Source organism: Delphinapterus leucas, chromosome 2 (genome assembly GCF_059928025.1).
Source record: "Delphinapterus leucas isolate spDelLeu-1000000601 "Yukka" chromosome 2, BTC_Dleu_Yukka2, whole genome shotgun sequence".
In the NCBI taxonomy this organism is placed as follows: domain Eukaryota; kingdom Metazoa; phylum Chordata; class Mammalia; order Artiodactyla; family Monodontidae; genus Delphinapterus; species Delphinapterus leucas.
Genome location: NC_143130.1, coordinates 107,535,846 through 107,558,301, shown reverse-complemented (window position 1 = coordinate 107,558,301; position 22,456 = coordinate 107,535,846). Strand labels below are relative to the sequence as shown.

The 22,456-nt window shown below is 47.2% G+C and overlaps 3 protein-coding genes across 4 annotated transcripts in view; 2 read left to right on the top strand and 1 right to left on the bottom strand.

The window, feature by feature from the left end:
• The first annotated feature begins 23 nt into the window (after nt 1–23).
• On the top strand, nt 24–1,733 carry PPP1R3E (protein phosphatase 1 regulatory subunit 3E). Its single transcript, XM_089907466.1, has 2 exons — nt 24–991; nt 1,308–1,733. The coding sequence occupies exons 1-2, from the start codon at nt 575–577 to the stop codon at nt 1,728–1,730; spliced, it is 840 nt and encodes a 279-aa protein (XP_089763592.1). The 5' UTR covers nt 24–574; the 3' UTR covers nt 1,731–1,733.
• A 4,914-nt stretch (nt 1,734–6,647) lies between these two features.
• Nucleotides 6,648–21,909, top strand: HOMEZ (homeobox and leucine zipper encoding). 2 transcript variants are annotated; one of them, XM_089907463.1, is made up of 2 exons: nt 6,648–6,757; nt 16,245–21,909. In XM_089907463.1, the coding sequence occupies exons 1-2, from the start codon at nt 6,712–6,714 to the stop codon at nt 17,840–17,842; spliced, it is 1,644 nt and encodes a 547-aa protein (XP_089763589.1). In that variant the 5' UTR covers nt 6,648–6,711; the 3' UTR covers nt 17,843–21,909. The 2 variants fall into 2 exon arrangements, with proteins under 2 accessions (XP_089763589.1, XP_022409151.1); XM_022553443.2 differs by lacking the exon at nt 6,648–6,757 and adding an exon at nt 6,777–10,569 and having other exon boundaries at nt 16,245–21,908.
• Nucleotides 19,795–22,456, bottom strand: part of RNF212B (ring finger protein 212B) — a 21,792-nt gene continuing 19,130 nt past the window's right edge. Inside the window, exons 13-14 of the mRNA XM_022553453.3 lie at nt 21,876–21,937; nt 19,795–20,132 (exon numbers count right to left, since the gene is read on the bottom strand). Coding sequence (XP_022409161.2) covers nt 20,067–20,132; nt 21,876–21,937 — 128 coding nt within the window. The 3' untranslated portion in view covers nt 19,795–20,066. The remainder of the gene's footprint in view (nt 20,133–21,875; nt 21,938–22,456) is intronic.

Below are 22,456 nucleotides of genomic sequence, written 5' to 3'. Positions count from 1 at the left end.
TGAGTACCACATCTCAGCTTCTGTTTGAGACTCTAACTAGCTTTCGTGACCTTCCCATGTTTTCGCCCATCATCCTCCCAAACCTGGAGCCTAGGGTTTGGGAAAGAAGACGTTGAGCCCTGAAGAGAAAGTTACAGGCTGGGCCTTTTGAAACTTCCCCGAAAAGGAAAGGAAAGGTTACTCTCTACTCCCTGCGTTAACTCTTCCCGAGCCGAAAGGCTGAGGCCGTTAAGAAAAAAAAAAGAAAAAAAGGCAGAGTGGTCTCACTCAGGACCTGTAGGCTGGAGTGCCCACCTCCTGCTGGATGGGGAGCCACCTGTCAGAGGGCTGTGGGCGACGGCCGCGGGACCGGAGGGTGAGCGCCGCTGAGCGCAGGCTCAGAGCAGAGAGGCGCAGGAGGTGATGGTCAAATACCCTGGGAGCTGAGGTGGAGGATTCTGGAGGTGACAGCAAGGAGAGTACGCAACTGCGAAGGGTGCCTGAAGCTTCTGCGCCAACACCAGGCGGGTGGGAGACAGGAAAGGAAGGCAGCGCGGCGGCGCTGCGGGAGGGCTCCGCCGGGGCGGGGGGTGCCATGTCTCGCGAGCGGTCCCCCCGCACCGACATTCCCCGCAACCTGAGCTTCATCGCCGCGCTGACAGAGCGCGCCTACTACCGCAGCCAGCGGCCCAGCCTCGAGGAGGAGCCGGAGGAGGTGCCAGGCGAAGGCGGGACGCGCCTTGGGGCCCGATCCCGAGCTCCTGCTCTGAGTCGGGAGCGCAGGGCTCGCTCTGCGCCCGCCGGAGGCAGCGGTACCCGGGTGCCCCACAGCCGCAGCCCCGACACCCGTAAGAGAGTGCGTTTCGCCGACGCGCTTGGGCTGGAGCTGGCCGCGGTGCGCCGCTTCCGCCCGGGAGAGCTGCCCCGGGTACCCCGCCACGTGCAGGTCCAGCTGCAGAGGGACGCCCTTCGCCACTTCGCGCCGTGCCAGTCCCGCGCCCGAGGTCTCCAGGTAGGCGGCAGAGGTACGCCCCTTCCCCGTGACCTCCCCAACTTGGCCTCGGCGGGTTTATGGGAGTGGATTTATCTAGGAACACCCATCTCCACCCCGAACCCTGGGCTTGCCCTCGCTCATCCCTTTTGGTGTCCCCATTGGCAGGTGGCTCTAGGCCACTCTCCCAGCTGGGCTCCCCTCTGACTGCCCGGACGCCGGGGTCGGCCTCCGATTGGTCCCGTGCCTCGCCCTGACCCCGCCCCCTCTCTCTCCCCTTCCCTCCCTTCTCCTGGGCTCCCTCCTCCCCTTTCCTCCTTTCCCCCTTTCCCAGCAGGAGGCGCGCGCTGCCCTGGAGCCGGCCAGCGAGCCTGGCTTCGCGGCCCGCTTGCGGGCGCAGCGAATCTGCCTGGAACGCGCCGAGGCGGGCCCGCTGGGCGTGGCCGGGAGCGCGCGCGTGCTGGACCTGGCCTACGAGAAGCGCGTGAGCGTGCGCTGGAGCGCCGACGGCTGGCGGACCCAACGCGAGGAGCCCGCCGCCTACGCCGGTCCGGCCCCGCCCCCGCCGCGCGCCGACCGCTTCGCCTTCCGCCTGCCGGCGCCACCCATTGGTGGCGCCCTGCTTTTCGCCTTGCGCTACCGCGTTAGCGGCCACGAGTTCTGGGACAACAACGGCGGCCGTGACTATACTCTACGTGGGCCCGAGCACCCGGGCAGTGGTGGAGCCCCGGAGCTACAGGGCTGGATCCACTTTATCTGAGACGCCTGCGGCCGACGGCGGAAAAAAATCAAAGGCACCGGGGGGCTGGGGGATCCCGAAGATTCGGTGGGGAGGAATGGGAGAAACCGAGATTGGCGGGGAGCTGCCTTAGAGAGTCAAGCCCGGGAGGGCGAGGAGGATGGGGGAAACCAAAGGGGTGTGGGGTGTGGGTAGAATCAACGAAAGTTGGGGAGGTTGGGGTGGATGTGAGTGGAGAAACCCAAGTCATAGAAGGAGGGAGACGGAAAGGGTGCTGGAAGTTTAGAAAAGAAGCAAAAGGACGATAGTGACGTTCTCTTCCGTGAGTGGGCATTGGGAGAAAGTGAGTAGGTCCGTCCGGCCTAGGCAGCCAAAGGTTGAGGGTGACTCTTTGGGACCGAGGACATATTTTGTGTGAACTAGGAGCCCACCACAGTTGAAATCATTTAGATTGCTGGCTTATTCCCTCTTCTTACTGGCCTTAGCCACCGCAGGTTCCCCAGCCCTGCCCATCGTAGCTTTAACTCACCCATAATTGCCTTGCTTAAGTCCCAGGAACTTGGCCATTGCTCCCCAGCCCCTGACATTATGACAGGATTTGCTTGTCACCCCAGCCCCTAGCTTCAGTCTTCACTGACTGGCTGGGGAGTGATGGCAGGTAGCATCAGAGCTTCTTCCTCCAGCCTCCAGGCAGCCCTGGGGATGAAAATGAAAGTAAAACCAACTCCAGGCTTGTCCTTGTAGCCAAATAATGCGGTGCCTAAGGTGTTGGTGCACTCAGGGGCTTCCAGAAAAATGCCAGCCTTACCTTTCTGGGTGCCTTCTAATGACCTCTAAGCACTTTATGGACTGTATTTGTCAAGAGACAGGTGAATCACAGGATTCCTTCTGCCACAAAAGAAAAGGAAGTCACTGACTAGCTGGATAACTTTGGGCAAGTTGCTTCACCTCTCTGGGCCAGAGTTTCCTCCTTGAGAAACTGCATTTGGATTAGGTGATCTCTTAGGCCCCTTCTTGCTCTGACATTTTATGATCTGTGAGGGGCAGAGTGTGGATTAGAAGCCACATTCTCCAGCCTACGTTTGGAGTGCTTACAGTTCAGAACACACAGCACCCCAAGCGTGTGGTTGGGCCTGAGAATGGCTCTCCAGTTTCTGACACATGTTCCAGAGCCCAGAAAGCATCCAGTCTGCAGCAACCAGCCTGCAGCCTCAGGGTATTCCAGGGCCTCTTTCAAACCACAGCTCATCCTCTGCCCCTTACTTTTGCTCTTGACCCAACAGACTTCCAGCCTGGGTGCTGTGGGACAGCTTTGGGGAGGTGCCTCTCTAGGGGAAAATGATGCTTGGGAGCCCCCAAAATGAAACAACGTTGGGGACTTTCTTGAGTATAAAGGATTATAGGTATAAGAAACTGAAAACATTTCAAACCAAGAATCAGAGCACCTTGAAAATTAAATGGTACCAGAAGATGGCAGTCTGCTCCATACCTTGAGCAAGTGAAATGGGAAAGCTGGACTCTTCTCCCCATTCACATTTATGCCTTATGTCTCTCCTGGTTAACCTCAGCTGGTTGTTTGTTTTTCCTCTCCTCTCACCCTATGTCTAAGCTCTTTGCTTTTCTCTTTCCTTGTCCCCTTCTCATCACTTTCATTTTTCTTTTAGCATATACGGTATCTACCTTCACTTTCTCTATTTCCATCTGCCTCCCTCTTCATCCTTGTTGAAGATGAAGGAGTGGAGAACCTACTTCATTTTCTCCAAGACCATGGTTGATCCACCTTCCTCCCTCAGGCTCCGTCTTGACAGTCTTCTAGAAGGGAGAAGAGGGAAAAGCAGTTCCTGATGCTGCAGATGAACAAGGAGCTCCCAGGTAACCAGCTCCCCACACCCGTTTCTATCTGTTACTGATTTCTCAAAATTTTCTGGATTCCCCTTTTATCTCTTAGTGAGCGAGGGTACACGCACACGTGCCCATACATGCGTTCAGAATAGAGTATGGGGCTTATTACCATGCCCCTTCTCTCCAAATCTTTAATCCTTTGAAGAAAAATGGCTGAAAGAGAGAAACCCTGGGTCATTCCTCAGACAAATGCCCATTTAAGCATCATCTTCACCTGGTGGAAAAAACAAAGAATTTCATGCATCTTGTGGATCACCCTCAGGTCAAAGTTCCAGCAGAGTGATGAGAGAAAGTGTACTGAAAGCCACCAGCAATATACTTTTTAGTCACCAATGAAGAGCCCAAGGGAGGATAATGGAGCGGGAGAGTGGGTCAAGGCTCAGTGTGTGATCATCTCTTGCGTAATGTGTATGCATTACTGTTATGTGTATCAGCAGTCGCAAGAGCTCACATTGACTTACGTAGCCACTAAAATCTGGTGTCTTGCATGCTTTATAATCCGCAAAACAACCCTATGAGTTGAGTAATGTTATTCCTGTTTTAGAGAGAAAACAATTCAGAAAAGCTCGGTAATTTGTGCAAGATCACACAGCTAGTAAATGGCCGAGCTAGGATTGTGAACCCAGGAAATCTCCAGAGCCTCAGTGCATAACCATGATGTCATAATATTATCCTTTAAAAACAAAATTAAAACCTTGCCATTAAAAAAAAAACCTTGGCACATACCATCTCTTATTAGGAAAAGACCACAGTTTCTAATTGTGCTCTGCCTTCCCATCCTCCCAGCCTCCCCAACTGGCTTGGAGAAGGCAAAGCACCAAGGGTCCCAAGCTTCATCTGCTATTTCCAGGAGCTTGCTGCTGCTTCCTGTGCCAGTGTCCCGGCTCTGCAGGATCAGCAAGGAACCACTGCGCCTGCGCCTGCGCCTGCTGGAGAACTTGGGAACCCATTTGAACTCCAGCCTTGCCATACATTGGGATTCTCTCCTGGCCCTAGCCAGTCCTCCACACTTGTTGGTATGCTGTGCCCCTTCCTACTACCCCAGCTAGCCTTGAGCAGGCCAATTCCCTAAAGTTTCCACTAGAAGGGTCCCTGACTAGGACAATTGCTGGATGGTCTGTGCTTGGGCCCTCTCTGGGAACCTGAGTATTACTAAGCAGATAAATGCAAATGGTTGGGGGCAGGGAACAAAGAAGAGTTCATTGTTCCTGAGCTTTTTCTCTAAGAAGTACCCTGGCTCACCCATGCCCCTATTCTCAGCTTTACAGAGCCAAGACATGAGTCTTCTGGTTCTTCCCATACAGAGCTGCCCCAGGGCCTGGGGGTAAGCTGCTAGTCTAATCTGACATGGGAAACACTAGGAATTTGGCAGAAACTTCAGAGATTTGTCATGTGTTAGGCGTTGTGGTGGGGACTTTCCTCTAAAGCCTGATGACTATACGAATGGGGGCAATTTAGGGTATAACCTGTTAGCCATGGACTGGGAAGGGCCATAAGAGAAACCATTGCCATGGTCAGGGGCTCGGGTCCTTGAAGCAACACAGCAGGAACACTCTTGCCCTTTCCTCTCATCCAGACCTCAGATGTCTTCCTAAGTATTCTTCCTGTTCCTTTGTTTTCTTTTATGAATACATTATTTCTTTTATGAATATATCATTTCTCTTCACAATAAGCCCTAACTCAACTTGCCAATCTAATCCCACATTCCCTTGCTTCTAACTCCTGTGTTTCTCTGGAGCCCCTCTGGATCCTTGCAATGCGCAGGTCATAGAATCCAGAGACCTGAAAAGGCTTGTCTTTAGAGATCACTGTGTCCAGACTCCTCTAGAGATGAGGACACAGGTCCAGAGATGAGAAGGGACCCCAGCAGGGTCAGAGAATTTGTTAGTGCAACTCCAGATGGGACTTAAACCCAGGCCTCCTGACCACCTCCCATTCCCAGGCTATGAAACAGGCCTCTCTCCACAGGGTCAGACCCACGATTTTTCATGGCAAGGGACACGTGAGAAATTTTCATTTTCTGCTTCTAGTTTCCATTCCCTTCCCCGTCCAGGCAGAAAGAGAAACAAAAGGGACTGGTATGTCCCCAGCCTTGGCACTTCTTTCAGTGATATCGCTGAAGAACAGTGAAGTTGCTAAAACAAACAACAACAACAAAACAACAACTGAATAATCTACCCATTGAATAGCTAACCTGGAGAGGAAATGAAAGTTTGCTATTTGAATCCCCCTCAAACCACCGTTCTCATCAGACCCTTCCCGAGCCTCCCCACCCTCTTCACAGTGCAGCTCTGTACACTGGGCCCCAGACCCACTCGTATTGTGCCTCACTTCAGCCTCCTCATGCAACTGCTCTCCTTTCTGGATAAAAGACCTCGTATTTGAAATAAAGTTGAAATATGAAAAGAAAGTATAAGCTACTGAGAAGTATTGTTTGTTTGGGGCTGAGGGTGGCAAGAGACCCAGAGGCACCCTGCATTTCTTGGCCATCTCATCTCTTGCAAGTCCTATTCCCTGTCTGCTGGAGTCCTCTGGCTATGCAAAAGGTGGATGGGAAGGAGATGTGGAGGAGTTGGGCGGCCCTGGTATGAGACACCCCTATAGTATCACGGCACCCTTTTTGGTAGTGGTAGGGAAAGTTACCAGGCCCAGCTCATAGCTCCCTTGCACCCAGCACCAGCTGCTGTTGCAGTTAAAGCGAATAGCTCAGGTGAAGGCCCCGTGTTTCCCCTTGGTGGGGTGCTTTTCTTAAGGAGGCCATTTAAATTACATTCTGCTCCTTAGGCACTGGAAGGAAAAGCAAAGCCCCTTTTGTCTATCAAGGGCAATCCTAAAACAAAGGACAAGAAATATGATGGAGAGGAAAAGCGAGGACCTCTCTGTCTATTTGAAAAAGATCAAGTTCTAACGTAGTATTGACTCCCACATCACCTGAATGATGAAAGAGTCCAATTATCCACCAAGTAATGAGACTGTTCCTTATAGGGAAGCCCTAGCCCGAGAATAATCAGATGCATCATCATTACATCATAATGGCCAAGTTGTGATGTCACTGCAGAGCACCCACTCTTTAGTACACGCATTGTAATTGAAACCGGATATGCTGAAGGGTAGAGTCAGCATGAGGAGCAGATCCCCAAGAAGAGGTAAGTGGGGGCTTTCCATGGGTTCCCTCCATGGCTTATCACCTAGGGTCTCTCTGTGGCCCTAATGTCTTTCCAGACTTCTCATATCTTAGTTTGGTGGTAGGTTTGTCTGAAATCTCTCTTCTGCAAACTCCATTGCAGCTTTTGCTATCCCAAATCCTCAATACTTGCAGTTGTGACGACTGGTCAGCCCTCACGTCTGTTTTTTAGGACAGAGCGCAGAACACTGGAGCAGGGTTTCCCTAACTGGGGCAGAAACTCACCATATCTGTTTCGTTAGTCCCAGGGATAGATCCAAGTTTTCGGTTGTCTGAAGCATACAACTTTTGGGGCCTTTTTCAAGTAAAATAAATATTTCAGAATGAGAAAAGATATTTTAAAAATTATAACTTTAAAAAAGCTGACAAATATCACAATATCACAAAATCAAGAAAAATAACATTTTTAAAATTACCTATGTGGCAAACCTAAATATTTTTCCCCACAATTTTGTTTTTGGCTGCATGCTCTTTGATAGTCTTTTTATATGATGATTATAGATAATTTTTCCGTAAAGAGATAATTCCATCTCCATGATCACTTTTAAAAAATTCTTGATAATTAAAAAAAATTTCACCTTCACACCTTGTAAGTAATAGTGTCACATAATTTGGGGGGACTTTTGTCAAACTTGGAAAAACACTACCAAATGTCTTTAGTATATGTGGTGTAAGATTTTGGAGCATTTTCAAATTTGCAATAATGAATAACATAAACTCTGAATTTTTGACATTGGGAGTATTCCTGGAAGCTGTATGTATTAAGTTTGTTAGAGCTGCCATAACAAAATACTTAGACCGGGTGGCTTAAACAGTGGAAATTCTCTCACGGTTTTGAGGCTAGAAACCTGAGATCCAGGTGTTGGCAGGGTTGATTTCACTCTGAGGTTCCTCTCTCTTGGCTTGTGGATAGCCATCTTCTCCCTATATCTTCACATGGTCCTACCTGCATGTCTGCCTCCAAATTTCCTCTTATTATAAGGACAGCAGTTATACTGAATTAGGACTCACCCTAAAGACCTCATTATAATTTAATTACCTCTGCATAGACCTTATCTCTAAATATGGTTACATTCTGAGGTACTGGGAGTTAGGACTTTAACATATGAATTTTAGCAGGACACAGTTCAGCCCATAACACTGTAATTACTATTTATTCACAGAAGTAACTGCAAATCACAGATGTGTAACTCCTACACCCAAACTAAATGTATTCCCAGCTCAACTTCGTTAGTCAATCCCCAAATGCCCGTGGCCTCTTCATTGCCACTGGACAAAAGGAGAAGTGTGATGGAGGAGGAGTCAGAAAGGAAAGAGACATCAGTCTTGACCAACTGCAGTTTAAATTTTTTTTCTCAAATTCTACAAAAACCTATGATCATATTAACACATTGCTGGGACTCCTCCCATGCTTTGGAAGAGTTCTGTGCGAGAGAGGGCCCTTCCTCCAACTTCCTTAGCTATTAGGTCATTGTGTGTCTGGTCAGTCCTGCTATATTTCTGAGCCATGCAAAGGGAGAGGGAGTTTTCACCAAAGATTAAGGATGATGTGGTAAATCCACATTCTTCAGCACTAGTCCCTGGAAGAGCTGGGATGATTACTGTCTTGCTGAAGGTGGGACCCTCCCTTCTCTGATAATGTCAAGTCTGGACCTCTTCCTCTCTTCCACTCCCCCACCCCAGTCCACTCTATCTTCTAAAGTGTTAGGGTGATAGCTGATTCATTTTGCTGTACAGCAGAAACTAACACAACATTGTAAAGCAACTATACTCCAATAAAAATTAATAAAACACAAAAAATAAAGTGTTAGGGTGAAACCCACATAAAGGAGGGAGGCTTCAACCTGTTATCCAGAACTGGGGCAGAGGAGTTTTTTCTTTCCTTGGATTCTTCCTCCCTTAAATCTGTCTTTGATTATTTCTCCCTACACCTGAATTGGGAGTGAGTATCCTTCTGAGACAAGAAATGTGACTGAGTTGTCTACCTTTCATAATTCCCAGCCCATGATCTGTGATGCCCAGAGTGACTGACTGAACCCTCCAGGGGCAGCCACTAAATTTTCACAGTTCCTGCCTGGCTTTCCAGCCAAATAAGCGTGAGTTCTTCCGGGTCAATCCAGTTTCATTGTTTGGATTATAAAACAATAAGCTCTCCATCGACAACTGAGGGCTGCCTGCTGCCTACAGTGTTTCACTTTTCCCTTCCTTCGTTACATACAAACCATTGGCGTATTGTAATAAGTCATGATTTAGGAGAAGTTCTGTATGTACCACCAGCCCTGGCTTAAACCCTCAGGGATCAAAAGTTTCTAATTCTAAAGCTGAGAATATTCTTTCTGTTGCTTACTCCTATCATGTTTTTGCAGGATACTAGTTTGAAGGGCATGGCTCTTAGGAGTTGAGATTGTTACTAAATGTATTGAGGGAGAGAGGGGAGGAAGGGGCAAATGCAGGGCCAGCAACAGAAAATGGGGCTTCAAGCTGAATTAGAGATATATTTCTCATGCTTGGCAACCTTGAAAGAGCTCTTGACCTTAGACTGGAGCAATGAAGAATCAGAAGTAGCGATTATGGTGGTTGACTTTTAGGGGGTACAGGGGGAGTGGCGAGATCTGTGGAATACAGGGCAAAGTCTGAAATTGTTTTATAAGTTATTGTCGGTATATAAGCTATTGTGACCTAAATAATACAAGAGGAGACTAGCATGAGAACAGAAGACTCACTTCAGAAAGTATCGTTCCCAAGCTTTAGTCAGAAGACTGAGAATCCTAACTATACAAACCTTTGGCCCAGAATTTCGGTGTGGAATACTGTTTCGGTGGAAAGACCATTTTATCGCACTCCCTTTCTTTACAACAAAAACCAAGGTCCCCAAATATGAGGCACATTTCCAGGTCCTCTTTACTAGGGCGGAGGGGGTGGGTAAGTCCGAACGAGGTGACCTCCTCTAGCACTTCGTCTTTGAGAACACCTGTCTGGTGACAGCTGGACCCGGGAAGTGGCCGAAGGTGCCGGGCTGCTAGGATCCTCGTCTTTAAGGGTGTCCAAGACATTTGATCCATCTCGAGAACAAGTTCCCGGTTGCTCTAGGCGCTTCGTTTACAGTGACGCTGCTGACAGCGGCTGGGCCCTCGTCTGGGAACGCGCGTCTCCTGTGTGAGACTGGCAAAGGGATACTGAAAAAGTCTTCCTTCCGAAGGAAACAAATGGGGAGTAGTTATAGGCGGTCTGGACAGTTCAGCAAACTGCTGTGAATTTCTTGGGGAATTCCAGGAGGAACATTGCCCAGTGGACCCCGAAGATCCGGCGCCCACAAGGCGAGGGTTGGGAGGGGGTACCATTCACTGCATCCTAGCCCGGGGGGACATCTTCTCTGCCCCACGCAGCCAATAGCCACCCCGGCTGAGGCCCACGGAGCCAATAGCCGACTTCAACCGAGGCCCACGCAGCCAATGGCCGGCCCAGTCTGTTCCGCCGGGGCCCGCCCGCCTGCGTTCACCAATCAGGACTCGGACCACCTTGGCACCGCCCCTGGAGCCCGCCCCACCCATCCGCCCCGCCTCCAACTCGCTGAAGCAGGGCTGGGCTAGACGGGCGCGCTTTCGGGGGCGGGGGGGGGGGCAGTCCCGGTCCCAGCCCTCCGCGCGGGTGGGCTCGGAGCAGGCCGCACCGGGCAGCAACCCCACTCTCACCCCGGAGGCCCCCTGCCCTTTCTCCCCCTTTCCCCCCGGCCCATGGTGCGAGGCTGGGAGCCGCCGCCCGGGCCGGACTGCGGTGAGTGATCCCCAGCCCCTTCGACTTCCCCTCCCAGCCCCTGTACGATCTCCGACCCCCGGAGCCCCATCCCCGCGCTGGGGGGAGGAGAATTCTAGGTTCGAAGTCGCCTGGTTCTCTCTCCTTTCTCCTCTGGACTTTTCGGTTCCCTGTTGTAACTGGGGGAGGGTGAGTGGGTGTGTAGGGAGGAGGGGAAGGCTGGGTAGGGACGCCCTTGGCGAGGGGAGGGTTTGAGATTCTCCTGCTTCCTGGGGCTCATCGCCCCAAGTGCAGGAACTTTTTGTTCTCTGACCCAGTTTGGAGCCTTCTAGACTGCCTGTGAAATGGAGGATAGGAGAAACGTTTCCTTCCCAGGCCTCCTCTCCTCCCCTCCATGACTACCTCCTAGCGACCTCAACACATGTACAGAAACCTGGCCTTATTCCTGGGGAGCAGTTGCCTTTGGGAATGAAAGGTTTAAGAGAAATTGCCCCCTCTGACCCCTACCCAGACATACTCAGAAAACCAACTAGGAAAGTGAGAACCTGAGTCCTCAGAGGTTCCTGGTGTTGCGTCCTAATCTGAGACTTCTAAACTGAAAGAAGACTCAAGCTGAGACCTATTTGGTAATGAGGGCCCAGATGTGATATTTTATCATATGAACCCCCTTCTCACCATACATTTGAAGCGCTTTTTATGATTAGGATAAGTAGGTGGCAGTGATTGAAAAAAAAAAAACAACGAAAAAACAAAAAAGCCAGTTAAAGTTGGGAATTTTTTAAATGATGCATACATATCTTAAGAACTGTCATTAAAAGTACGATCATTTCACCAATCTCTTCGGTTAGTGTCCAGGCGTTTTCTTTATGTAAGTATGCTGATTGGCAGTCCCAATTGTCTTTCTAGGATAAACTACATAAGTGAATCTCAAATTTGGCTGCACCCTGAGAACTTTTTAAAAACTACTTATGCCTGAGCCCCAGTCGAGGCTAATTAAGTCAGAATGAGGAGGTTGATGCCCTGGTTTAAGTTTCCCAGGTAATTCTAATGTGCAGCCTGAGCCTGGAGCCACTGCCTCTCATCATCTGTGATTTCCACGTTTGGTTTCTTTAAAGTGGAGTGAGCATTTAAACACTTTTGAAGCAATCTGAGTGCAGAATACTTCTGAGTTTTTTAAATCCCCAGCCCCTCCAGTCTTTTACAGTTTTCTTGCCTACTCCCAACTCAAAAAAAACTTTTAATATACACTCCTTTGTATTATGTCTTTCCAAAGCATTTGACTTTGTTTTCATAGAAACAGTTTTTTCTTTTGGCCGCTCTGTGCGGCTTGTGAGATCTTACTTCCCCAACCAGGGATTGAACCCGGGCCCTCAGCAGTGAAAGCACGGAGTCCTAACTACTGGACTGCCAGGGAATTCCCAGAAACAATGCACTCATTTTCCATAGATTTATGTGATGTTTAACTATTATATACAGAAAAACAATGAGCCTAAGCAGGTTTGGAATTACACACAACTGGCCTAAGCACATAGGGCAGCTGAAGGAAGCAGCTGACTTTGCCATACTAGAGTAGCCTACCAGTCTCTAGTTTCCAGTGCACTATGGGTATTGATAATGTAATCCAGTAGGGGTCAGTTAAGCCAGGCTTTTGGCCCAGTTGAACACCCCTCACTTCCACTCTCTTCAACTAATATCACCAATGCCTAGTCGCTTCTAGACTAATTCAGATTCTCTTGAGTCTTCCAACCATTCTTTCCATTCATTCATAAACTGTTTCTCTTTAAGCATTACCACCATTGCTTTTATTAAGTTGGGAGGATAAGGCAGAGTTTATTAACCAGGACTTCTGGGCAATCAGCAAACCCCCGGAGATTATACTTTATGTAATGTGTAAGTGTGAATGTTTATGGGGGGGGCAGTAAGTCATAACTTTCTGAGAGTTTATAACTTCTGATTTTCAAAGAGGTTCATGATCCAAAAAGTTGAGAAGCACATGAATTGAATATCACTAAAAGTCCTTTAAGGCCCTTGAAAACTATCACCAAAACACATTTCATTCAGAAACATACCTCAGTTCTCTGAATAAAGATTTAGGGAATTTAGCAGGCTCATATCTGGTCTCGCACTTGAACTGTTTCCTGCTTTTAACCATAAGCCTAGGCTCGAGGGTTTTTTGGCACCGTGCAGCATGCGGGATTAGTTCCCCCACCAGGGATCAAACCCGTGTCCCTTGCAGTCCTGCAGTGGAAGTGCGGAATCCTAACCACTGGATCACCAGGGAATTCCCAGCCTAGGTTCAAGTTCTGAAGACCTCTTTTTCCTAGGACTGTGTGAACACCTACACTGGAAGTTTAAGGCAGCCCATTCTTTTCTGCCTTTTGTCCAGGGGTATGGAAAGCCCAAAGGGAAATAAGGGTGTTACCCTGACTGTATTTTTTATTAGTGATTTTAAGTAGCAGTGGGGCATATCTGACATGGATACAAGTTTAGTAATAATTCAGAATTGATAATACCACTACCACCACCTCTGCCCAGAGGAGTCCTTATTTCTCCAGCTTTCCTTCCCTTTTTCTCCCATCTCCAAATGAGGTACAAGGACGTAAGACACTATAGTGTCTTCTCTGTGGTTTTTATTACTGTAGGGTCTACCCTCTTTGTTATAGTTCTCATGAGCCACTCCCTGGATAGTTTTCAACTATGTCAAAGCCAGATTCTTCCAGGGAGGTATCAGCTCTACATCTGTGCCCTGATCTAAGCCACCATTCTGTATCAGGAAGTCTTCCACAACCTGTGTTTTGTGTCACTGGGAAACTGTAGATACATACAGTACACCAGATATGACCTTTCCATTACTGTATGTTATACTGAAATATCAAGCTGATATGGGAATCTGACGATAGCAAACCACATGAATGAAAGTAAAATGCTTCCTGGTGGGCTTATAGCTGTGCCTGCCTTATTTCCTGTCTGGCAGTCTTCATCCTCACACTGGACTGCTTTATTCCTTACGCTACCTTTTCCTCGTATCTGAACTGTTACTGTGTCCTTAAAAAACAGGACACAGATAAGGTTAAGTGGATGTCAAGTGCTGGAACATCAAGTATTCTCCAGCTTAGATTTGGTGGTGTTCCTGGTGGGCCACAATTTCCAAATGGTAGTTTAGTGCCTGGCTGTGCAAGCACTTCCTCACAGCCCCTCAGCTGTGTCTGGGATGGACCTGGAGGGTAAAGGTAGAGCTACCACACTGGCAATTCACCTAGTAATCAAAAAGAACTTATATCCAAATTATGGATTCAATTCTAAAGCAGTGATTTTGCTACTTTTTAAAAGTTGCAAAATCCTTTCTGGAATTATATCCAACTCCCCAAATATAAAAAGTACAAAATCAAGACACCCTGGTTTCCTCCACTGCTCATTAGGATTAAGACTGCAATAACAGACTGAAACAGTCATTTTAAAGGATTCAGTCTGCCTCACTTCCCCTGTTGTCTAAGAGGAGCATTACCTTATATCAGAATCAGCCCGTGAGGCTGAAGCAATGATAAAAGCTCTAATTTATTGAGCCTTTACTTTGGTCTAGGCATGACGTCAGTTGCATTTTTTTTTTTTTTTTTTTTTTTTGCGGTACGCGGGCCTCTCACTGTTGTGGCCTCTCCCGTTGCGGAGCACAGGCTCTGGACGCGCAGGCCCAGCGGCCATGGCTCACGGGCCCAGCCGCTCCGCGGCACGTGGGATCCTCCCGGACCGGGGCACAAACCCGCGTCCCCTGCATCGGCAGGCGGACTCTCAACCACTGCGCCACCAGGGAAGCCCATCAGTTGCATTTTTTGATTTAGTCATAAACTTGCAAGGTAGACGCTGTTATGACCTCCTTTTATCCTGATGGGAAAATAAAGCTTAGCGAGCACTCTAGGGAGTGGAGAAGCTGCGATTCACCTCAAATCTGCCTCACCCCAGACCTCCACCTCTAACAGCTCTAGGCCCCGCCTACACATGACATCTAGCACACAGTAGGTGCTCTGTAAAAATACATGTAACTTTACATACATTCAACATTGTCTCCATTTTCTACACATGAGGAAACTGAGGCTCCTATAAGTTCAGTAGCTTTTGCCCAAGATCACATGGCTGGTGGCAGAATTGGGATTCAAACTGCAGGCTGGCCTTAATCATATTTTAACCCACTATGCCATGCTGCCTTCATTTACCCTCTTAAGGTTCTCTTCAAGCTGTACTGCCTCTAGGGTCTGCATGGCCTTCAGTTTGTTAAGATTTGCTTGTTAAAAGGGAACGGTGACACCCATTAGAATGCTTCCGAAGTTTTCTGCTCATCATATAAAATCCCCGATATTACACTGCACTATGTGTAACTTTCTGGACTTGAGATTTTTCTCAATTCATCATGTAGCATTTATATCAGAATCCTGTCCTATCCATAACATATCAGAAGTAATATTTATAAACTCAGATGGGATTCCTCTAAGAGTAAAGGATGACAGATGTTTTAAAGTCTCTAATGCCCACACAGGGAGCCGAGTTAAAAATTTGGTCAACGGGGAACTCCCTGGCGGTCCAGTGGTTAGGACTCTGTGCTTCCACGTGCCTCCCTGGTTGGGGAACTAAGATCCCAAAAGCCCCAGGCATGGCCAAAAAAAAAAAAAAAAGATTGGTCAACAGAATTATTCTGGGAAATAGCTTGAGCAGGTTTCCAAGAATGAAGCGTAGTCAGAGGCTTTCCCTGCCGTCCCCACAGCCACGATGACCCTGGGAGCCCTGGTGCTGCTGGGTAGCTTGCAGGACCCGGTTACAGTTTATAATGAGCGAGCCCACCTGGTTCTGAGAAGAAAGCTGGACTGAAAAGATAAGAGCTGAGGGCCTCCCGTCTTGTGTGGAGGGGCTGCTAAGGTCTGAGGGAGCTCTCTAGGCTCCCTGGAGAGAGACTCAGCAGTTGGAAGAGACAAAGGCTGGGGGGAGGGGAATAACCTTTGTTCTGAGGATGACAGGGGTAGGAAACGTTCCTTCCCTCTACCCTAACCAGACCAAAACCGAGGGGGAGCGAGCCCCATTTATCCCAGATAGCTGACCTATTAGAAAAAAAACCCATCAATCCCCTCCCCCTAACACTCGCCCACCAAGAAGGGAAAGAAAAGGGGGCTGGGCAGAGGGACTGTGCTATTCTACCTTCTAGATTTTCACACGTTGTATTCTTAACCTTTCCATATTCTAGAGATAATCTAGAGATAACTCTAGAGGTAATCTGTTAGGAGCTAAAGTTTTCTGGGATTACACCTCTTCTTGTTTTCTTGGTGAGTCTTAGTTTTGTCATTCTTGTTCCATTAACTTAGAGGGTGAAGTGAATTTGAATGGGAAAGATAAAGGCTATAAGGATGTTTTCCCTTTTAACCTCGGAAGTCAGATTTCGTTTTTGGTGACAACACTCACTAGTCTTGTGACTTGGGATAATTTAACCTCTATGGACTTTGGCTTTTTCATACTTACAAGGGAATTATAGCAGGCTCTGATGATTCACAAGGTTATGAAAATTAAATGAGAAATTGTTATGCACTTTAAAAGCAATCCAGCACAGTACACGTAGAAGTTGATTGTTTTGGAGTCCAACGTTTTGTTTGGTAGAAATTGAACAGTGGGTTGAAAGAGGAGCCCCAGTGATCGAGCTGTTTCTCTTCTTATTACAGCTATCTCTGAAGGGCACAAATCAGAAAGCACCATGCCTCCTAATAAAGAGGCCAGCGGTCTTAATAGCTCCCCTGCGGGGCTCATCTGTCTCCCTCCAATCTCTGAGGAGCTACAACTTGTGTGGACCCAAGCAGCCCAGACTAGTGAGCTGGATGGCAATGAACACTTGCTACAAACCTTCAGCTACTTTCCATATCCCAGTTTAGCAGACATTGCCCTTCTCTGCCTACGCTATGGGCTGCAGATGGAGAAAGTCAAGACTTGGTTCATGGCCCAGCGCCTCCGCTGTGGCATTAGCTGGTCATCCGAAGAAATTGAAGAGACTCGAGCCCGAGTAGTCTACCATCGGGACCAACTCCATTTCAAATCCCTTCTCTCTTTTACTCATCATGCAGGGCGGCCCCCAGAGGAGGTGCCTCCTTCTCCAGTGCCACCTCCAGAACAAGTTGGTCTTGGAATAGTTCCCCTGACTCTTAGCGAGCCCACCCAGATGAAAGGATTGAAGGTAGAGCCCTCAGAGCCCTCAGAGCCACTGAGTCACCAGAAAGCAAAGGAGCCCCTGATGGCACCTGGCAGTGGGGCATTCCCCCACCAATCACAATTTTGGCAGGATCTTCAAAGCAGTGGCCTCTCTAAGGAGCAGGCAGGCAAGGGTCCCGACCAGTCACACGGCCTAGGTACTGCTTCCTGGAACCACTCCACAGCTGTCCACCAGCCCCGTGCTCGGGATAAGCCCCCACCCGTCTCATTACTTGCCAGTAGTTGTAAGAAGGAGTCAGCATCTAATGTGACTCCTCCTTCCTCTACCTCTTCTTCCTCTTTCCAGGTACTGGCTAATGGAGCTACTGCCACCTCTAAACCCCTCCAGCCACTGGGCTGTATCCCACAGCCGCTGTCACCCAATGAACAGGCGCTACGCCCACAGTTGGAGCCAGCCTGGCCCCAGGGGCTAAGGCATAACTCAGCACCTGGTAGGGTTGGCCCTGCAGAGTACCTTTCCCCAGATATGCAACGCCAGCGAAAGACCAAGCGCAAAACCAAAGAGCAGCTGGCTATCCTCAAATCGTTTTTTTTACAGTGCCAGTGGGCACGGCGTGAGGATTACCATAAATTAGAGCAGATCACTGGCTTACCTCGGCCTGAGATTATTCAGTGGTTTGGTGACACACGCTATGCCTTGAAGCATGGGCAACTAAAATGGTTTCGGGACAACGCAGTACCTGGTGCCCCTAGTTTCCAGGATCCAGCAATTCCCACACCACCACCTTCAACCCGCTCCTTGAATGAATGGGCTGAGACACCACCTCTGCCGATCCCCCCACCCCCACCAGATATACGACCCTTGGAAAGGTACTGGGCAACCCACCAACAGCTACGGGAAAGTGATATCCCTCAACTGAGTCAGGCATCAAGGCTTAGCACCCAGCAGGTACTGGATTGGTTTGACTCTCGATTACCTGAGCCAGCTGAAGTGGTGGTTTGTCTAGATGAAGAGCAGGAAGAGGAGGAGGAAGAACTGCCAGAAGATGATGAGGATGAAGAGGAGGAGGAGGAAGACGACGACGACGACGATGATGATGTGATCATCCAGGACTGAGGGGGCACTGGGGGAGGGGAGGTCTGTTACTAAAAGACGAACCAGCTTAGTAACTGTTTAAACAAAGAAACCACATTTTTTTACTTACCTTGTGGCAAAGAACTGAAAAGCTTTGTGTTTTTGAGGGTGGGGGACAGCGGGATGTAGTAAGGGTGGACTAGGGAGGATGATCATGGAGGACAAAGCAAGGTGGGGATTGGATGGGCAGAAATCCAGGCCTCCAGCCTCAATGAGAAGAGTGCTATGGGTCTGGTCCAAACTATGGGGCCGGGAAAAGGCTCTTGCTCTCCTCGTATCGGCTGTTCTTTCCCCTTAGTGTACTACGGCCTACATCTATGGAGGACTAGAAAGGAGGTGTAAAGATTCCAGTACATCCCCCAGTCCCACCCCACCATTTTCCTTGGAATATAAGGCTGCCTTGCACCCCTTCTTTTCTCTCTGAGCACAAGTCCACACACAATGCAGCCAAGAATCTCAGTATGTCCCAGTCAATCACAAATATTTCCTCTTCCTTATACCAGCTTGACTTTATATGTTTTCCTGCTGCTTTATTGAGTCACACAGGGAGCAGAATGTTTTCGTTTCTAATACTGGACCACTATGCCTTGTACCTTTTTATCTTTCCCAAACCCCCATTCTGTTCACTATTTGTCTCAGGGTAAATCTTCCCCCCGGAGCTTGTGAAAAAGTTTAATAATTGGGTGGAGAATAATTTAGACTGGATATTTATTGGAGGTGGGAATTAGGGGAGATGTCCTTTAAAAAAAAAAGTAGAATTAGAATTATAGAGGGGTAGAGAGGAGAGGGAATGGTTTCTACTGTTCGGAAGGACAGTGCAGGTAGGTTCCAGGTTTGGTTTTACAAACCTGACAGTCCCTCCTGCCTAGCTTGACAGAGACTGATTTTTTTTTTTCAGAGACTGATTTTTTTTATCTTTTTGGTGTTGGTTTAATGTGTCCAGAAAAGAGACTTTTCCCTCACTTTATACGATCTGTCTTGGAGACAGAGGGACCATGGTCCTTAACTGAATTAATTGATGTTTTAGAATGGTTTTCATCAGTTGGGGTCAGATATAAAGGTATCAGTGGGTTAACCATCTAGAAATAAAAAAGTGGAAAGCCCCAAATTGCTAGAATAGTAATAAAAAGGCCAAAAATAAAATTGTTTCTCTCACCTCCACTTTGCCACTTCTATGGTTTAGAGATTAATGGAGCCAAATCCATTAACTTTCTGATTTAGTATACTTTTTATTTATTTTTGAAGCGGCAGGATATACTGAGGTAAAGTAAAAGAACAAAAACTTGAAAAGTTAGTAGATCGGTATCTATCACTAGGCAGACTTTTTTCTGCACCTGCTACAGCACAGGCTCTTGCTCAGAAGAGAGGGAGTTTAGAAATGCCTTTAAAATAAATTCAGTTTCAGAAAGGGTAGTGGGATCCTATTCAGCTACAAGGTCATTCCCAAGACCAAATTTATTTCTGGCAGATGCTATCTTTACATTTTTCCAATATTTTTGCTTAAGGTATGCCTGCCAGTGGCCTACCCATTTAATCCCTCATTTCTACCCCTTAGTACCCAAAGAAGAATAAATGTTTGATCTCAGTGGTAGTGTTCTTTGCCCATTCCACCATTTGAGAGCTTGTAACACCAATAGAGTTGCAGTAGCAATAAAAGGACATCCTCTTTATTTCATTATCTGTGTACTTTAGTAAGCCTGTGTCTCCAACTGTTACCAAACAGAAAGGAAAATCAACATATTTAATAGTAACTAGGCACAGAGGAAACAATAGGCAAATAGAAAAAGTATAATAAATTAGGGCAAGGAACAGTGTTGTGGCTTGTTAACATCGGCAGTGGGAGAATATACCCAAAGCTAAAAAGTGAAATCCAGAAATAAAACATGGTTAATAAGTATATCACCCCACCCCCCCACCCCCAATGATGCCAAGAATTGTTTTTATAACCTTGTTTCAAGTTGCAGGAAATAAGGGAGCTATCTGTATCTTGTGGGAGAGATATAAACATCTTCCTGAAGCTCTGACCTGACCATTTTCATAGGAAGTAATACAGGGTGTATAGGGTTAAGATTGAGAGAGAGAAGGTACAGAGTGAAACCAGGAAACAAGGTAGGGGTACATTTTCCAAGGCCATCACACCTAAATGAGTATGAGATGCTACCGTCCGTCCTTCAGCAGTATGTATAGATCAGATCTCGAAAATGGTCTATCTGGGAGTGTTCCATGCTTCTCTCCCCCTGGCTAATCCCATCTGCCTCTGTTGGTAGAGATTCTGCAGCACAGGACAGGAAGGCAGTTAAGGGTGTTTGTAACAAAAAGGGCGAGTAAGGCCCTCTCAAGTCATTATATGAAGTTTATTGTGACAGTAAACCACTGCTGTTGCTTCCCCATAGTTTTCTCCATTTCATGAAAACTAACTTTTCCAAACTAAGATTTGATACATCTAATGTGACAAAGGCTTTGTTGCTACTTGAAACTGGAGCATTTCCGTGGTTTATGGTGATAAAGCCGAATATTTGAAAATCAAACAGTTTTGGGAAGCCTGGAACATGACTACCATACCCAGAGATGATTACCAGGGAGGCAGAGTTCTTAGGCCTCTGGGGAAGTGGTACTTTCTTCAATAACTCTTTTTCTAACTTTATTATGGAAATTTTCAAAAAATACAAAAACAGTAGTATAATGCACTCACATGTACTCATCACCCAACTTCAACAATTAACTCATGGCCAATTTTCTTTCATTTCTACTTTCTCACACTGCCCCTTTCCACTAGATTAAGCTAAAGCAAAATTCAGACAATCATTTAATTTTCTATCCATAAGTATTTTAGTATGCATCTCTAAAAGATAAAGACTATTTTTAAAAACATAACCACAATAGCATCATGCCTACAAAAAAAACACTATTAACAATTCCTTAATATAAAATGTCCACTAAGTATTCAATTTTCCTCAACTGTCTCATAAATGGTTTTTACAGTTTGTTCCAATCAAGATCCAACTGGAGGCCATTTATTTGCAGATGGTTTATATGTGTCTTAAGTCTTTTTTTCACCTGTAGATTAATCCCTTGATTTACGAGGGTCTTAGAGGGATGTTATTTCCCCAGCATTGTCTGTTAAGGCTTAGACCCTAATTCCTTGCTGATGAAAATAAAGGGAATTTTGGAACATGAGAGCAAAATATTTACCTACCTTAGTAGGTCACCAGGAGCTTGGCCTAAATATCCTCAAAACCCAAGGTGTAAAAGTGAACTTAAAAGGCAAGACTGGACTTTTCATTTAATAGAGCTCCTTACAAACCTCTCTTCTCATTCCCATGCCCTTTTCCTCTTGTTTTCTGGATCAGAATAATAGTCTCATAAATTTACAAAACATTATTCTGCTGTTGCTCTTTGGAGAAATGAAAATGGTTTTTCCTAGTTCAAGCAGTACCTCTATCCAAAATATATATTCCATTGAAAACCCCTTTCTGTGAAACTCTTGGGAATGTCATTTGTGTCCACATCCTTAGTTCACCCTGGCCAAGACCTCTCAGTTTAAAACCTTTCATTACTATGTGACCTAATTTTTTTTTTTTTTTTTTTTTTTTGCTGTACGCGGGCCTCTCACCGTTGTGGCCTCTCCCGCTGTGGAGTACAGGCTCCAGACACGCAGGCTCAGCGGCCATGACTCACGGGCACAGCCGCTCCGTGGCATGTGGGATCCTCCCGGACCGGGGCACGAACCCATGTCCCCTGCATCGGCAGGCGGACTCTCAACCACTGCGCCACCAGGGAAGCCCTGTGACCTAATTTTTAAACCCCAAACCAGGAAGGTAATCTAACAGTCATATTATCAGAGTGACACCACTCTGGAAAACTGTGTACCTGTGGTTACCACACTTGAAACCACGTCATTCTCCACTGGTTACATTCTATCACCTTAACAAGAGACCAGAATGAGGCATTAAGTGTGCAGGCCTAACTGTGTGAGGTTTTCATGAGCAGACCAGTTAGACTGGCCAGGGCTCACCTGTAGGGCTGGTAGCTGGAAACCAGGAAGACCCTCTAGTGTGGTTCTGCTCTCCCTCTGACCTGGAGGATGGAATTAAATAGTGAAAGATAACTACCTGGGGCAGTTTCTCAGTATTGTTATTTATGCATCAGGATAAATAAGTGGTTCTTAATCTGCAGTACACTACTCAGAAGGGAAAAGACTGTTAGCTCAGCAATTCAAGAGGTGGGTTATAATATAAAGTCCATTCTTTTACTGTGAGGATGGGGTGGTGACACAGAGGTCTGAGATTTGAGTTTAACTATGAGTAGAAAGATGTAGAGACAATATAAAGATTTTGGTGAGCTATGAAAGATGACAGCCCCTTATCACAAGGACTGGTAGCAGAGGTACCTTTTGGGAAAACATGAGGAGAAAAAAGGATGCTGGTTTTATCATTCTCATTCAGCACTAAGCTCCCAGCAATGCTGCAACATAGGGATCTCAAAAGAAACAAACAAAAAGCCAGTTTAATTCTACAGGCCAACCTTCTGGCTAAAGAGCAGAACTCTACTCCAGGTGACAGGATGAGTGATATTTAGGCGCAAGCCAAAGCCTGC